General features: G+C 35.7%; 1 protein-coding gene across 2 annotated transcripts in view; it reads right to left on the bottom strand.

The window, feature by feature from the left end:
* Positions 1–3,726: 3,726 nt before the first annotated feature.
* Positions 3,727–19,398, bottom strand: part of LOC125657557 (monocarboxylate transporter 5-like) — a 24,235-nt gene continuing 8,563 nt past the window's right edge. For both annotated transcript variants that reach the window (XM_048888214.2, XM_056149845.1), the window contains exons 2-6: positions 18,121–18,244; positions 13,670–13,813; positions 12,154–12,300; positions 8,590–9,753; positions 3,727–7,001 (exon numbers count right to left, since the gene is read on the bottom strand). In XM_048888214.2, the coding sequence (XP_048744171.1) occupies positions 6,829–7,001; positions 8,590–9,753; positions 12,154–12,300; positions 13,670–13,813; positions 18,121–18,184 (1,692 nt within the window). In that variant the 5' untranslated portion in view covers positions 18,185–18,244 and the 3' untranslated portion in view covers positions 3,727–6,828. The remainder of the gene's footprint in view (positions 7,002–8,589; positions 9,754–12,153; positions 12,301–13,669; positions 13,814–18,120; positions 18,245–19,398) is intronic.

The raw sequence follows: 19,398 nt of genomic DNA, 5'->3' as shown, positions 1-19,398 counted from the left end.
TTTCCGAATCATTTTGTGTCCCCCATCCCCCAAAAGTATCTGTTGTTTTTCTTATCAAAACTATAGTTGAAACCAAACTGCTTCCGATCTTGGATGTCAGAAGAATAAAATTAAGCATTGTAACTATATTTCTTTAATCGAACACACTGCTGGCTGTGTTGTTGATACCAGAATACAAAATCCAACACACTGCTGGCTGTGTTGTTGATACCAGAATACAAAATCCAACACACTGCTGGCTGTGTTGTTGATACCAGAATACAAAATCCAACACACTGCTGGCTGTGTTGTTGATACAAGAATACAAAATCCAACACACTGCTGGCTGTGTTGTTAATAGACTCTGTGGTGTCTTTTATTTCGAGCCCACAGGGATATATCGAATTGACATATGAATGAAAGTTATTATTGTAGATAGACATAAAGGACACCACAGAGTCGTCCACTTCTGCTTCATACTTAGATATTTTATTGCAAGTAGACATTAACGGCAAACTGACAACTCAACTGTATGACAAACGGGATGATTTCAGCTTCTCCATCGTCAACTTCCCACATTTATGTAGCAATATCCATTACCACCTGCATATGGTGTTTATATATCTCAACTGATTCGATATGCAAGAGCTTGTTCTGGGTATAGTCAGTTTTTAAATCGAGGTAAGCTACTGACAAACAAGTTGATGGTACAGGGATTTCAACAGTCTCGATTGAAGTCAGCATTTCGCAAATTCTATGGTCGTTATAACGATCTAGTTCGTCAAAACAACCTATCATTAGGTTAAATGCTGTCTGACGTATTTCATACCGATTGTTAAGCCGTTCTTGGCACACTGATTTTGATTGCGGATAACTCAGTTTACCTGATCAGGATATGGGGCTCACGGCGGGTGTGACCGGTCAACAGGGGATGCTTACTCCTCCTAGGCACCTGATCCCACCTCTGGTGTGTCCAGGGTTCCGTGTTTTCCCAACTATCTATTTTGTATTGCTTGCAGGAGTTATGAGATTGATCACTGTTCGTTATCTTCACCTTGCATAGACAAAACGTCGTCGATTTATCTAAATGTCGAATTGAAGGCCACAGCAAGAGATTTTTTCTTCTCACTTAGAAATTTATGAGTAAATTCTGCTTCATATGAATATAGAAACAGGTCAGCTAACAAAGGAGCACAATTCGTGCCCATGGGAATTCTAACAGATTGTTAGATGACCTGATCACCAAAGACCAGGAAGATATTGTCAATGAGGAACTCTAGCATATTTTTCATTTCAACTTCAGAATACCTGTGCGTGGAATCAGAGTGGTATTTAACAATGTAATGTTTTGGATGACTGATCACTAGATATAAATGTTTCCGTTTTCCATTTTTGTTGAAGAAGCAAATGTCCATGATGTCAGAAAGTCTAGTCTTTAATTTATCGTGAGAAATGGTCGTGTAAAGTGTTGAAGAGTCATAAGATTTGATGTTATTGATTTGGGAAAAGTTTTGCGATTTCAAGTTTATTAAAAGCTCTTTAGAATTTTTTTTAGAATCCACATTTGATTAACACAACTTCTGGCATATGTAGTCGCACATTACTTTTGAAGTTTCCCCTTCACAGCTGTTGATATTTTCGTGAGGAGCAAAGATAGGCGCTTGGTGGAGCACTTTACTGGATCCAGCCATGTATCTTTGTAATGGGTTTTATGTAGTTTAGGAACCCAGTATAGGTACATGTACGGTAACTCATATTCATTCGACCCATTGATTGGGATATTAAATGTGTCTAAAACTAAAGCATGGATTTGATGAATTTAATCTTTTGCAGTTGGAGTATAAGTACGATTACCAGAAGTGGAATCAATGCCAAGTTCGTCTAAATACAGTTGTAATAATGAGTCTCACAAACAAAGACAATGTTGTTACAAGCTTTGTCAACTGGAACCAAAACATATTCCTCATGTAACATATCTAATTCTTTTATCACTTCTGGTTTACTAAACATAGAAGGATAGATGGTACGTACTTTTGTTTTGATATGTCTAATGCAGGATTTTAATATTCCTCTTATGCTTTTAACCCATTCTGACAATGTATCAAGTTCTTATTTTTCATATTTAGCCCATCGACTGGCATAATCCTCCACAGAATGGTGTTACTTCACAACAAGTTGCCGTGGCCGAGTGGTTAGAGCATCGCGCTCAAAATCACACGGCCTCTCACCTCTGTCGGCGCGGTTTCGAATCCCGCTCGCGCCGGTAAGTGAGAAAGTTTCCCAGTTTACTTTCGGAAGGTCGGTGGTCTCTTCCCAGGTACATTGTATCTGGGTTCTCTCTTCCACCAATAAATACTGGGTGCCACCATATAACTGAAAAATTGTTAAGTGTGGCGGAAAACATCAATCAAAACGAGTTATCACAAATACAACTCAATGATATATTAGTTCAAACTTATAACTACAGCACTAATACACAGATGTAATTGTAAAATGTCTGTCTTAAATGAAAATCATCACACTTTTTAAATCATTGCTCAATACGAACACCGTGATGCTGAAGTGATCTTTCAACTTGACATAAAATTACTGAACTGAAAAATGCTGATAGGGCCCCGTTTTGTAGTATTATTTAAAGGAAGTTCAAACTTGAATCTCCTTTAGATAAACAAACCCGTTAAGTTCATATATACATGTATAGCCAAAAAATGTCCGGTAAACTGTTAAAATCCCTGAAATCCGCTAAGTTCAAGGTCATTCAAAAATAGGTCACGAACTTAATTTGTGACTCATTGATATAAGTTTTTGCTGCAGGGATAGCCAAAAAAGTAAGGAAAATCGTTGGGATAAACGTACAGTTTGATCACAGCATGCAGTTCACACCCAAGTAGAGGATCACCCGAGTTCCAATCGAAAGGAGAGTCTCCACTCTTATGATATTTGAATTCTACCAAAAAACCGAAGCCCCGTGTCACAGTAAGTGCGGCACGATAAAGATCCCACCCTGCTCAAAGCCCGTAAGCGCCGAGCATAGGCCTAAATTTTGCAGCCCTTCACCGACAATGGTGACGTCTCCGTAAAAGTGAAAAATCCTCGAGAGGGATGTTAAACAATATACAACAAACCAACAACCCAAGCTGCATTGTTCACTAGGGTTAGTGTGGTACGTGTAGCAATATGTCGGTCTTGTAATAATACTGCGCATACATCAATTTCCAAACGATGGATATGATTGGTTGGAGTATTATACACGGGGGTAAGAAAAATTTTTGGAATATTTACCCTACTAGCTCGGGTATGATCCGAAGTCACCCTATATGGCACCTCCCTATTACGGTACCCGCGTATTGCGATACCTGCCTATTACGGTACCCGCCTATTGCGATACCTGCCTATTACAGTACCCGCCCATTGCGATACCTGCCTATTACGGTACCCGCCTATTGCGATACCTGTCTATTACAGTACCCGCCCATTGCGATACCTGCCTATTACGGTACCCGCTTATTGTGATACCTGCCTATTACGGTACCCGCCTATTGCAATACCTTAATTTTCTGAAATGACTTTATAGGACGTGGTTACTTCCATTTTGTTAACAATGGAGACAATGATTTACGTAAGAGGAAGGCCTCAAACTGTCCATTCTGTGAAGAACTGATCTCGGGCCAAATGTAGGATGGACACCTAGTGAACAGTTTTCTACCTTTCTCCCTTACATAGTTGTAAATTAAAACTGTAATCGTGTTAAAACTCACACATTGCTTTATTTTAGTTTTGATTGAACAACAGAAGCTAAACACTCTTAAACAGAAGAATACCCCAAAAAGAGTGTTAAACAGAAGACTGATCCCAGCCGTATGACACATTTCATATATACATGTATAACAATTTTGTACTATGATCTGAGATTAAAATACTGAGATTTGATAATAAATAACAACAATTCAATAAAATAATAAAAATCGTTAAAAAAAGTATATATATATATATATATATATATATATATATATATATATATATATATAAAACATTTTTTAAAAAAACCCCGAATCATAGTTATCATTGGATAACAACGTGAAAACATGCTTGACATGGATTGCTTGAAAGAAAGAAAAAAAATACATGTAAATTGGATATTGTCCATGAAAAATAAACTGATCACGCATTAACATGACAGGTATACATTACATAGGTATTATCTGAGCTGCATTGTTCTTGTCTATTGCCAAGAATTATAGTTGTATTTCATAATGCAAAGCAGAATACTAGTAATCAAAGCAAGATGAAAAAAGAAAATACAATTTTTCTAAAAATTAATTAAATCATACCAGACGAGCACCAAAATAATATTAATACTAATAACAATGCAATAACAAACTGAACAGGGCAAATAAAAAAAAAGGGGTAGGGGGTGGGTGGGATAAATTCTGTACCCAAAAAGGTTACAAATTCATGATGTTCAGTTTGCAATAAAAACAGGATTTCTGTATGAACAACGAATCTAACAAATCTTATTGAAATTAAGAGAACAAGGTAAATACAGACCCGAGAAGGGATCAGGTGCTTAACACAGACCCTTAAACAGGCCAGATAAGGGATCAGGTGTCTAACATGGATGCCTGGACAGGCCGGAGAAGGGACCAGGTGCCTAGTAGGAGTAAGCAAACCTGTTGACCGGATACACCCGTCACAAGCCCGAGGTAATAGAACTATTTGACATGGAATTTGAAACCTTATTGTGTTGTACAATGTCATCGTCATGGCTATAAACAGCAGAAAATGTTCATTGCAAAAAACAGCAAATACGTAAATCATGATTTTATCACGACATAAACATGGCACTTTAAGATTGGTTGAGCAATTGTTCGTTTAAAATCAATCCGTGATCATTTCACTCACAAATGACGTGCCACAAATTTGGACATATACTCGATTAAATGCAGAGAGGTCTTTTTTTTTTTATCGTGACATGCGCGACTCTTAATGCCGGCTCTTAGTGAAGACTGGTTGTGTTATTAAATGTCGAACGCCTCACATTTGTTGCGGCCTAAGATCAAATCCAGTGTCACCTCCCCCTCTTCAGTCACAACGCGAGCATTCTTACTGTGTATACATAAAGCATAAAATAAATTTGATATTCGTGTTGTATCAAGATAGATAAATAAATAAACGAAGTCAAGTCCGAATCGTGACGTCACTATCGTGTAACTAAACTTTATGAAATTCATTACTTAGTGTAGCTTTAAATATCTCCAGATAAAAGTATTTCCTTAAATGGGAATCAATGACCCGTTGTGGTAGCGTAGTGGCGAGGGTGCTGTCTTCATAACCAGGGGTCTCGGGTTCGATTTACGATATCTGTGCCGCGTCAACACTAAGACGTTTAAAGAGACTCATTTTTGATGGATTGAAATTGACAGTTTTTTTGTAATAGAAATAAAGACATGAATAAGTGGATTATTTTTTTTCCAGATTATACAATATACTTTGTATTTACATAAAATGTAACTCCCCAAATCGTGTTTGTTAACAGCCAGGAAAACGCATGGGGAGGTGAGAATACCAAGATTTCTAAAATGTATGTCAAAAGCGTCCAACATCTTGACATACGTTAATGATCAATCAGTTCAGGGAGAAAGAATAGAAAATTTTCGTTGTAAAATCTCGTTTCCCCACTGAAGTCGTTCACTGATAGCTAATTAACCTGTAAACATAAGCAGGACTTGTACCTTGTTTCGAAAATGAAAAGTTCAGATGTCTCAAATACATCATTGTCGAGGTGAAGTCTGATAGTGTTTGTGTAATTAAGTCTCGCACAGAGCAAAAGGTCGTGCATCATGACAAAGTTAAAGCTATGCGAGTCTGGGGAATTACCGAAGTGATTAGCAGATTATCAATGGAGTGGGGGCTCAAGGGAAACTGAAATTTATGTTTGTGCTATGTTTTACATGAATCAAATGCTTTCATTGTTCCTTTCCCCAGCATCCGGCATTAGTAGAGAAAGTAACACGTCTTTCAGATATAACCTTAACAACAGAGGTCACGTGTCATGGTAGGCGTTAATTCATGCATAGGTCAAAGTTTGTGGTACTTCATCCACATTTAGTAACATCTCAATACCAGTGATTTTTTTTTGATTGGGATATCCAACAACATACAAATAGCGTGTTGTGAGTTATAAATGTAACTCAGAGTAATGGCGCGTTGTGTTATAAATGTAACTCAGATACTCAGAGTAATGGAGTGCTGTGTTATAAATGTAACTCAGATACTCAGAGTAATGGAGTGCTGTGTTATAAATGTAACTCAGATACTCAGAGTAATGGAGTGCTGTGTTATAAATGTAACTCAGATACTCAGAGTAATGACGTGCTGTGTTATAGATGTAACTCAGATACTCAGAGTAATGGAGTGCTGTGTTATAAATGTAACTCAGATACTCAGAGTAATGGAGTGCTGTGTTATAAATGTAACTCAGATACTCAGAGTAATGGAGTGCTGTGTTATAGATGTAACTCAGATACTCAGAGTAATGGAGTGCTGTGTTATAAATGTAACTCAGATACTCAGAGTAATGACGTGCTGTGTTATAGATGTAACTCAGATACTCAGAGTAATGACGTGCTGTGTTATAAATCAGATACTCAGAGTAATGACGTGTTGTGTTATAGATGTAACTCAGATACTCAGAGTAATGGAGTGCTGTGTTATAAATGTAACTCAGTTACTCAGAGTAATGGCGCGTTGTGTTATAAATGTAACTCAGATACTCAGAGTAATGGAGTGCTGTGTTATAAATGTAACTCAGATACTCAGAGTAATGACGTGCTGTGTTATAGATGTAACTCAGTCACTCAGAGTAATGACATTCTCTATCACTTCTTGTTGGTTTTCAAGATATCGGTTTTGTCGCTTTTGGTAAACGCAACAGACTGTCATGGCAATGGCACTCAAAATGGTGTTGGAGCCCGTATACAGAAAGGAACCAACGAACGAACCCGTGGAGTCCTTTATGGCACCTGCAAAAAAGTAGAATGTATAAAGCACTAAAAAAAACAACTCGTTATACTCAAAAGTCAACACAATAGATATAAAAGCAAGGAAGATGTTATATAAAACACTAAAAATATCCTAATGACAAAAACAATGAAAACCGTCAAATTTTGGGGAGAAATCAAAGGCCTGAAGGGCCTGAGAGTCGACTCGCACTCTTGGGGGGTGGGGTGGGGGTGGTTTGGGTTTATATCGCACCTTGGTACGTCATTTTTCGAAGCTTGGGTGATGTTTTGATTACAACATATTGAATGCTCGCATCAGCTATTTAATTGATAACATGAACTTTAAACAAAGAAAATATTGAGTCTGTTAAACCTTTATTGCTACAAACTCTTGTGCTTTGCTGAAATTAACATTATTTCCCAGAAAATACTGCTATGTAGTGTGTATAGGGACAAGATTGCCGTTTTCTTAAAAAACAAATTTGCTGCACTGTATGCAAATTTTAGTGCATTCTTATTTTTTTGGAGAACCTGCATTATTTCCACAAAGATTTCTCATGAAGTTAAATGCGATTGTACACACGAACTATGGTATTTCCACAATTTACAGGCCCCAAAAGTATTAAATATATTCGGCAAAATACGGTAAATGTGATTATCTATACCTGACTGTAGAATAGACTGAAAGCGAAAACATAACAAACTGAACGTGCGTTCCTCGTCTCACCCCGGTATATTCCCGCAGAAATAGTAACATGGTTTAGGCTTTGACTAAAACAAAAATAATTGAACCCATATCATGACCATGCCTCAGCCAAACGCGATCATACTAAATGAGGCCGTTCTCTACACACCTATTTCCACTACTTACTCCGTTTACCTGATCAAAATGTAGGACTCACAGCTGGTGTGACCGGTCGACATGGGATGTTTTCTCCTCCTAGACACCTGATCCCACCTCTCAGGTTCTGGTATGTACATGTATATGGGTCCATATTCGTGCATATATATATATACACACACATACTATTAGTTACACAGTTAGTTAGTGACCTGATACGGAAAAATACATGCTTCGCCTCGCCCGATATGGGTTTTCTTTTCACACCATGTATTTTTCCGTATCAGGTCACTAACTAACTGTTTAACAAATTTATCGCGTCGAAGGCCTCTAACTGTATATGTGGGGATCTATATCATACAACTTACTGCATCATAGGCCTCAAATTCTTCATTTTGGCCCTGATCCTTCAGAGAGTCTCTAAGGACCTTAGCCGCGTTTGCATTACATCGAAGTGTACTCTCTGAATTAACTTTTAGCCTTTTCTTGTCTATTTGTGTTGCAGTCGTCTGCCCAAATCGCTTCACCATTTGGTCACGGTTGCAAGTCGAACCCGATAATAAATAAAATTACTCGCCCAATATGGATTTTACTTCATGATATGTCTTTTTTTCACGGCGTCACATGACCAAGATCTGACCGTCTGAGGCGTGATAAATATTCATACATACATAAATACATGTACACATACATACAAACATTACATTAACATACATACATTGCAGAAAAGTAGTACAAATTAAAATCCTTACAAAACATTCCACTAACCTAAGATTGGATTTCCTATCGTCAGGGCGAATCCATGCACCAGCATGGTTAATCCCATGGCATCGGAGAAATTCGTCAAGCCAACATAATCAGCCAACACGGCAGGAAAAAGCGCAAAATAAACCCCAGCACAGGATCCAAGTATCCCCGTAAAAACAGCAAGATGGACAAACTCTGAAAGCAGGGGAATGCAGCTGAACGTCACGCCCAGGATCCACAGAGAGATAGTCATCATCATGTCTTTAGAAAGAATGTTGAATCTTGTTAGGATGGCAAGAACAAATTTCCCCGCCAAATCAGACGCGCCCATCAGAGGTAGCAGAAGAACACTGTCACTGTTACTGATTCCCTTCTCAACAGCAAGCGGTGGGACGTAGACAACTATCTGAGCATTTCCAAGAATAGCAAAGAAAGCCACAAACATCCAAATCTGAAAAATCCTTATCTTCAAAGCCCGAAAGCCTATAATTTGTAGGAATATTTTTGTACAATTACTTTGGGGTTTCTTGGCGTCAGAATCTGTGTTGCTGTTAACTTCCGGTGGATTCTCACGATCCCGACTGAGAGAGTACACGCTGTACATGGAACCAATGATATCACCCGTGCTGGAGGCGATGACCAAATTCCCGTTGACAGGTGCGTGGTCTATAACTCTGTTTAGAGACTTGGTGGAACGGCTGATCTCTGATTTTACCCGACTGAATGGACGTACAGGCCGTTCTCTCAGACTGTCAGAATATGTCCGCTCTCTTTGTACAGGCTCTAGATAAACACTTTTCATTTTAACGTGCAATTCTTCCTTTTCTACACAACCAGTCTCTGCACTGTCTATTTTCTGATCTTGCAATAGTGTAGTCATTTGCTCCGGTTCATCACATTTCTCTCCTTTTGAACTTTGATGATGTCTTCTAGATGATTTTTCGTAGAAAGACAAAGGCCTCATAAGACTTCCTGCCACAAAGAAATTCAACAAGATTCCACTTTGAATGAGCAAGGCACCGCGCAGGCCGTACATTTCTAACATGGCACGGAAAATCAACGGAAACAATAATATCCCGGAGCTGGCACCCACGTTAGCTAAGGTCGTCGCCAGGCCTCGGTGTGTCTTGAAGTATTTTCCCACCATCACTAAACTTGGACCTTGGACACATGCATGAGTCATTCCTAAAAATAGATATACGTATTTTCACTTTTAAGATACTAATTTTGTACATTCAATAATAGAGGACGACAAAATAGCAAATACGAAGTCAATTAATCCTACTAGAGGACCTCATCAAGCATACAATCAAATCTAATATTGACTAAATCAAGGTGTACTGGGAGGCATTTTTTGTTGGAATACAATGTAGAAAACAATGAAATTATGAAATTAAAAACGAATATATGGGTGACCCATTAACGAAATATGTTTAATTATTTCTGGAAAACTCTGTTGGACTGGTAAATTTTTGTGCGGATTGGTTGAAATTATACCCCATCAGTCCGGCTGGACTGGTGACATAAAAAGTTAGCTTCAAGCCCTGTGGGTCAGAATACCCAACAAAACGGATTACACAGATGTCGGATTAGGTAGTCTTCACTGTATACACAGGTGTCGGATAACACAGTTTTCATTGTATATATGACTCGCTGTCAGATTTCCATCAAAATGTTATAGAATAATGCCTTTCTTTGATCAAAAAGTTAATTGGCATAATTAGTACTTTCAGCATTAACGCTGCTCACATAATTAACATACGGTAATATGAAACATGTATCTTAAGATATTTTTCAAACAAGAGGCCCACAGGCCTTATCAGTCACCTGAGTATTAGTTATAAGTATCACTAGTCTCTAGGCCAATGAAATCTAAACAACAGGTTAGTTTTTAAAAAAAATAATATTCATCAAAAGTACATGTACAAGTTTTTAGATTACATCTTTCTTTTAAATGCCCCAAAAAGTGCCTATAATGATGAAAGGCTTTACATAATAATACATGTATAGCATTGACACAATACGACTGATTTGGACTCATCTTAGAGTCAATACCCTGGGGTTATGAAATTCACAACTTTGTTACATCCTTTTCTGCTTTTCCTAAAAATGCATTGTTTTTATACTACATCAGGAAACTTTAAGATGTATTTCAAATGATGAAGAATATATGCATGTAATCACTGTAATAATTATGGTTCTACCCTGGAACCAAACCCTTACCCACTAGGATCATGAAATTTACAATTTTGGTAAAGGACTATTTACTCCTTCTAAATATCAATTTAGTTTCAAAAGCATTAAAAAAGATATTATCTAAATGTTTTACACATACAATGTATACACTGTATATACACCAAGTTTGGCCCCTCCCTGGAGTCAGAACCTCTACCCCGGGGATCATGAAATTTACAATTTTCGTATAAGTCTCCCTGATCTACATCACTATGCATTTAGTTTTTCTTACATATGTGTTCGTGGTAACCATTGTAAAAAAGAATTTTTTTTGGCAAATTGGAAAATTTTTGTCTGACTTCTCAGACCCCAGGGGTGCAAGAATCCAGAAATTTACATTTAGGTCATACTTGTCCAAAAGATGCTTAATACCAAATTTGATAAGAATTAGAATGCTAGTTATCATGAAGTTAAAAATGTTCCACTGACCACACATCTAATAACTGACCCTTTTAGCCCCACCCTGATACCAAAACCCTACCACTGGGATCATCAAATTTACATTTTTTGGTAAAGGACTACTTGCTCTTTCTAAGTATCCATCTATTTTATTTAAATTCAGTATCAATAGCACTAAAGAAAATGTGTAACACATAAACACTATATACCAAGTTTGGCTACCCTGGGAATCATCAATTTTGCAAATTTGGTAGAGGCCTTCCTGCTCTACATCACTATGCATTTATTTCTTCTTACAAATGTGCAGTTATAGAAATAAGACGTTTGAAAATGGTTAATTTTTAGCAGTATTTGCCCCACCCCTCAGGCCCCTAGGGTTCAGGAGTCCTGAAATTTACAAGTTATGTTACCCTTGTCCCAATGATGCCTCATACCAAATTTGAAAAAAATTGGAATGATAGTTATCAAGAAGAAGTTAAAAATATTCAATTCTTTACGCACGGAAACAACCAATTGCAATAGGTGACGTCACCTGAGTTTACCCAGGTCATCTAAAAAGCATCTATTTTGATTATTATAGATTTACTATACAGTCCAGTATATAATTTTTTGCTATTCAGCATAAAAAAGTAGTCGTGAAATCAGTGGAAATTTCCCAGGATTCTACTCTGTAACGTTAACGCTTTTTTGTAATCAGAAAAATAAACATGTAAATACATGTAATTGAAAATTACAGCATTCACCAAGGATGAAAATTAATTTTTAACAGATACACTGAAAAAAAAAAACAACTTTTGATATAAAATGATTTCACTGTAATTGATAGAGAAAATAATATTTTTAACCCCCCCCCCCCCCAAAATCGGACACCACCCCTCCCCAAAAAAGAAGAACCCATAAAAACCAAACTTGAAATATAGATATTGAACAGGATTAGCAATAAATACTCACCGAAGAAGATGCCCTGAGAAAGAATCAGATAGGTAATATCTGGTAAGTATGCGTTCAAAATAAAAGCTGTGAAACCCATCACGCCCCCAAACATGACATACACTCGATTGGAGAGCAGCCTTGAACCAATGCTCAAGATGAAGAGAGCTGAAATACAATTGTCATAAGATAAACTCTGTCTCCAACTCTTTCCTGATTCTCAATTTCAGCTGCACAAATGATTTCATTTAAAGAAATTTGAATACAAGTTCGAAAACTTAGATAATCGTCTCCTTTAAATAACAAACAATCACATATATAATATACAACACATTAAGTTGAGCTTAAATGCGTTGAGCTTATAAACTCACAAAGTGTCTGTATGCTAATTAATGTGAGTGACTCACAAAGTGTCTGCTTGCTAATTAATGTGAGTGTATTATTAAGTTATAAACTCACAAAGTGTCTGCATGCTAATTAATGTGAGTGTATCATTAAGTTATAAACTCACAAAGTGTCTGTATGCTAATTAATGTGAGTGTATTATTAAGTTATAAACTCACAAAGTGACTGTATGCCAATTAATGTGAGTGTAAGTTATAAACTCACAAAGTGTCTGCTTGCTAATTAATGTGAGTGTATTATTAAGTTATAAACTCACAAAGTGACTGTATGGTAATTAATGTGAGTGTATTATTAAGTTACAAACTTACAAAGTATTTGTATGCCAATTAATGTGAGTGTAAGTTATAAACTCACAAAGTGTCTGCTTGCTAATTAATGTGAGTGTATTATTAAGTTATAAACTCACAAAGTGTCTGCTTGCTAATTAATGTGAGTGTATTATTAAGTTATAAACTCACAAAGTGTCTGCTTGCTAATTAATGTGAGTGTATTATTAAGTTATAAACTCACAAAGTGTCTGCTTGCTAATTAATGTGAGTGTATTATTAAGTTATAAACTCACAAAGTGTCTGCATGCTAATTAATGTGAGTGTATTATTAAGTTATAAACTCACAAAGTGTCTGCATGCTAATTAATGTGAGTGTATTATTAAGTTATAAACTCACAAAGTGTCTGCATGCTAATTAATGTGAGTGTATTATTAAGTTATAAACTCACAAAGTGTCTGCATGCTAATTAATGTGAGTGTATTATTAAGTTATAAACTCACAAAGTGTCTGTATGCTAATTAATGTGAGTGCATTATTAAGTTATAAACTCACAAAGTGTCTGTATGCTAATTAATGTGAGTGTATTATTAAGTTATAAACTCACAAAGTGTCTGCATGCTAATTAATGTGAGTGTATTATTAAGTTATAAACTCACAAAGTGTCTGTATGGTAATTAATGTGAGTGTATTATTAAGTTATAAACTCACACAGTGTCTGCTTGCTAATTAATGTGAGTGTATTATTAAGTTATAAACTCACAAAGTGTCTGTATGTTAATTAATGTGAGTGTATTAAATTATCAACTAATATTAAAAGTGTGCCTATGCTAATTAATGTGAGTTAATTAAGTTATATACTCACACAGCAGGCTGAGAAACACTGTTTGGATGGACAAACTAAGAGAAATGATGGTAGCAGAGGAATTGAATTTATCCATGAACTCGTTGAAGAGGATCCCAAAGGATACGTGAGTCCCAATCAGCAGCAGTTGTTGAAAAGAACAAGCTATAACAAAAACACAGATATCAATAGAACAAGCTATAACAAAAACACAGATATCAATAGAACAAGCTATAACAAAAACAAGAACAAGCTATAACAAAAACACAGATATCAATAGAACAAGCTATAACAAAAACAAGAACAAGCTATAACAAAAACACAGATATCAATAGAACAAGCTATAACAAAAACACAGATATCAATAGAACAAGCTATAACAAAAACACAGATATCAATAGAACAAGCTATAACAAAAACAAGAACAAGCTATAACAAAAACACAAATATCAAATGTACTCATAGAACAAGCTATAACAAAAACACAAATATCAAATGTACTCATAGAACAAGCTATAACAAAAACACAAATATCAAATGTACTCATAGAACAAGCTATAACAAAAACACAGATATCAATAGAACAAGCTATAACAAAAACACAAATATCAAATGTACTCATAGAACAAGCTATAACAAAAACAAGAACAAGCTATAACAAAAACACAAATATCAATAGAACAAGCTATAACAAAAACAAGAACAAGCTATAAAAAAACACAAATATCAATAGAACAAGCTATAACAAAAACAAGAACAAGCTATAACAAAAACACAAACATCAATAGAACAAACTATAACAAAAACACAAATATCAATAGAACAAGCTATAAAAAAAACACAAACATCAATAGAACAAGCTATAACAACAAGAGGCCCATGGGCCACATCGCTCACCTGAGTCACCTTGGTCAGAAGATTTTCCATATCTATTTGCATGTAAAACCGTAGTCCCTATTATGGCCCCAAACCTACCCCTGGAGGCCATGGTTTTTGCAAACTTGAATCTACACTATGTCAGAAAGCTTTCATGTAAATGTGAACTTCTTTGGCCCAATGGTTCTTGAGAAGATTTTTAAAGATTTTCCCTATATATTTGTATGTAAAACTTTGATCCCCTATTGTGGCCCCATCCTACCCCAGGGGGGCATGATTTTAACAAACCTGAATCTGCACTATATCAGAAAGTTTTCATATAAATCTCAGCTTTTCTGGCTTAGTGGTTCTGGGAAGAAGATTTTTAAAGATTTTTCCTATGTATTTGTATGTAAAACTTTGACCCCCTATTGTGGCCCCATCCGACCCCCGGGGGCCATTATCTTAACAATTTAGAATCTGCACTATATCAGGAAGCTTTCATATAAATCTCAGCTTTTCTGGCTCAGTGGTTCTTGAGAAGATTTTAAAAGATTTTTCCTATAAATTTGTATGTAGAACTTTGATGCCCCCCTTGAGGCCCCATCCAATCCCCGGGGTCCATGATTTTAACAAACTTGAATCTGCACTATATCAAAAAAAAAAAAAAAAAAAAAAAAAAACCCAAAAAACAAACAAAAAACCCAAAAAAACTTTGACCCCCTAATGTGGCCCCATCCGATCCCCGGGGGCCATGATTTAAACAATTTAGAATCTGTACTATATCAGGAAACTTTCATATAAATCTCAGCTTTTCTGGCTCAGTGGTTCTTGGGAAGAAGATTTTTAAAGATTTTTCCTATATATTTGTATGTAAAACTTTGACCCCCTATTGTGGCCCCATCCGACCCCCGGGGGCCATGATTTTAACAATTTAGAATCTGCACTATATCAGGAAGCTTTCATATAAATCTTAGCTTTTCTGGCTCAGTGGTTCTTGAGAAGATTTTTAAAGATTTTTCCTATATATTTGTATGTAAAACTTTGATCCCCATTGTGGCCCCATCCTACCCCAGGGGGGCATGATTTTAACAAACCTGAATCTGCACTATATCAGAAAGCTTTCATATAAATCTCAGCTTTTCTGGCTCAGTGGTTCTGGGAAAAAGATTTTTAAAGATTTTTCCTATACATTTGTATGTAAAACTTTGACCCCTATTGTGGCCCCATCCAACCCCTGGGGGCCATGATCTTAACAATTTAGAATCTGCACTATATCAGGAAGCTTTCATATAAATCTCAGCTTTTCTGGCTCAGTGGTTCTTGAGAAGAAGATTTTTCCTATAAATTTGTATGTAAAACTTTGATGCCCCCCTTGAGGCCCCATCCAATCCCCGGGGTCCATGATTTTAACAAACTTGAATCTGCACTATATTAAACCCCCCCCCCCCCCCAAAAAAAACCAAACAAACAAAAAAACTTTGATCCCCTATTGTGGCCCCATCAGACCCCCGGGGGCCAGGATTTTAACAATTTAGAATCTGCACTACCTAATAAAGCTTACATATAAATTTCATCTTTTCTGGCCCAGTGGTTCTTGAGAAGATTTTTTAATGACCCTACCCTATTTTTACCTTTTCTTGATTATCTCCCCTTGGAAGGTGGCCTGGCCCTTTATTTTAACAATTTAGAATTCCCTTTACCTAAGGATGTTTTGTACCAACTTTGGTTGAAATTGGCCCATTGGTTGTTGAGAAGAAGTTGAAAATATGAAAAGTTTACAGACGGACGGACGCCGGAATACGGGTGATCAGAAAAGCTCACTTGAGCTTTCAGCTCAGGTGAGCTAAAAACACAAATATCAAATGTACTCATAGAACAAGCTATAACAAAAACAAGAACAAGCTATAACAAAAACACAAATATCAAATGTACTCATAGAACAAGCTATAACAAAAACACAAATATCAAATGTACTCATAGAACAAGCTATAACAAAAACACAGATATCAAATGTATTCATAGAACAAGCTATAGCAAAAACACAGATATCAAATGTATTCATAGAACAAGCTATAACAAGAACAAGCTATAACAAAAACACAAATATCAAATGTACTCATAGAACAAGCTATAACAAAAACACAAATATCAAATGTATTCATAGAACAAGCTATAACAAACACACAGATATAAAAAATACTCATAAAACAAGCTATAACAAAAACAAGAACAAGCTACAACAAAACACAAATATCAAAAGAACAAGCTACAACAAAAACACAAACATCAATAGAACAAGCTATAACAAAAACACAAATATCAATAGAACAAGCTATAACAAAAACACAGATATCAATAGAACAAGCTATAACAAAAACAAGAACAAGCTATAACAAAAACACAGATATCAATAGAACAAGCTATAACAAAAACACAGATATCAATAGAACAAGCTATAACAAAAACAAGAACAAGCTACAGTGTATAACAAAAACATAAATATCAAATGTACTCATAGAACAAGCTATAACAAAAACAAGAACAAGCTATAACAAAAACACAAATATCAATAGAACAAACTAGAACAAAAACACAAATATCAATAGAGCAAGCTATAACAAAAACACAAATATCAATAGAACAAGCTATAACAAAAACACAGATATCAATAGAGCAAGCTATAACAAAAACAAGAACAAGCTATAACAAAAACACAGATATCAATAGAACAAGCTATAACAAAAACACAGATATCAATAGAACAAGCTATAACAAAAACAAGAACAAGCTACAGTGTATAACAAAAACATAAATATCAAATGTACTCATAGAACAAGCTATAACAAAAACAAGAACAAGCTATAACAAAAACACAAATATCAATAGAACAAACTAGAACAAAAACACAAATATCAATAGAGCAAGCTATAACAAAAACACAAATATCAATAGAGCAAGCTATAACAAAAACACAGATATCAATAGAACAAGCTATAACAAAAACAAGAACAAGCTACAGTGTATAACAAAAACATAAATATCAAATGTACTCATAGAACAAGCTATAACAAAAACAAGAACAAGCTATAACAAAAACACAAATATCAATAGAACAAACTAGAACAAAAACACAAATATTAATAGAGCAAGCTATAACAAAAACACAAATATCAATAGAGCAAGCTATAACAAAAACACAAATATCAATAGAGCAAGCTATAACAAAAACACAAATATCAATAGAGCAAGCTATAACAAAAACACAGATATCAATAGAACAAGCTAGAACACAACCACAAATATCAAATGCACTCAGAAAGAGAATTACACTAAATCACAGGTTGTATCAGGTTATATTAAATGTGTAGACTTCTGTATTAAGCCTTAAGAATACCACAATGATGTAAAACCTCTAAGAATAAAAAATCTACAATAAATCTAACACAAATACAATACAAATAACTTGTGCTCATTCCTTATTAATGAGATACTTACTAATACAAATAACTCATGTTAATTTCCTGTTAATGAGATATTTACCGATAAGAATAACTTAAGTTATAATTAACTTCCTGTTAATGAAATACTGATAAGAATATAACTTAGGTACTTACCAAGAAGAACAATCCAGGCCCATCCCTTGTCGATGGGGTAGTAATTCTCCATGGAGCTGTCCATTTCACTTGTCTCCTGCAGAGAAGTCCACAGTTCTGGTTTATAGTTCCATTCCTCAGCTTACTGATTCAAAAGACAACATAGCTTTGTTACTATGTATTTGAAATAAAAAATCACAACAGGAATTATGTCTACAACTTGTTTCATATGGATATATAGTGTTAAATCTAAAGCAAACTAGCATGGCGCCGCACCATGCCATTTTTATCTCTGTAAATTTTTATATAAACAATTGTTCTTTACTTCAAAAGGTTGATTAAAAAGTTTAAAATCAAGGCAGCAGGTAATAACTTTTAAAGAGGATAAATGATTATTCTATTATTTTCATAGTATGATACAATGAAAGTGCCCCGAAATTGTCTTGCCGGGACGAAAAGTGCCCTTTTGAACATATGATATATGTGCCCTCTCTAGATCCTAGATTTAACACCAATATATAACCCCAAGAAAACAGCAAGCACAGATAAAGGCACAATAGTAAAAGTGGTTATTATGAGTGGGGAACATTTACACTAATCACACGGTCACTCAGTAAGCATGCAACCCCCCCCCCCCCCCCCCCCCCCCCCCCCCCGTGTACAGTTATAATAATTGGATATGTGTTATATTCAGTTACTGTGTATTTTCCCCCACGCGTAATATTGTACATGCAAAAATGCATACTTAAAGCCCAGCGTAAACAACCACTGTTACGGTAGATACAATTGGTATAAAATAGAAAGAAGCTCATGTTGTCACAGCGGATGTGACCAGTCATCAGGGGATGCTTACTCCTCCTACACACCTGATCCCACCTCTGGTTGTTAGTTGATTGTTTTGTTCTATGTCCTGTCGAGAATTTTTCTCTCATATCAAGATGTCACCAGCTGTAGGTGAAGTACTACCAATTTAAACCTATGCTTGGTGCTCAGGGCCATAAAACGGGCTTAATCCCTGTGGGCCATAGCAGTAAGCAGCGAGATCAAAAGATCGATGACGGATTAAAAATCTAAAATAATTCAAATAGTTAGGGGGAGGGGGGAGGGATAAAATCTCCCGTAAGTTTCTGTCATCCGACATTGATTACACTTCGGTGGAAAAAGATCAGACAAGTGACTGTTAAAAACCACATATTATGATATCACATTTTAATGAACATTTAATAGTTTCAATGTACACTTTCATTTATGATTTATGAATAAACAATAGAAAAGGTACACAGGGTGTTATTTATAATC

Source organism: Ostrea edulis, chromosome 9 (assembly GCF_947568905.1).
Source record: "Ostrea edulis chromosome 9, xbOstEdul1.1, whole genome shotgun sequence".
NCBI classification, from domain to species: domain Eukaryota; kingdom Metazoa; phylum Mollusca; class Bivalvia; order Ostreida; family Ostreidae; genus Ostrea; species Ostrea edulis.
The sequence above is the reverse complement of the archived record's forward strand: the minus strand, read 5'-3'. Positions and strand labels throughout refer to the sequence as shown.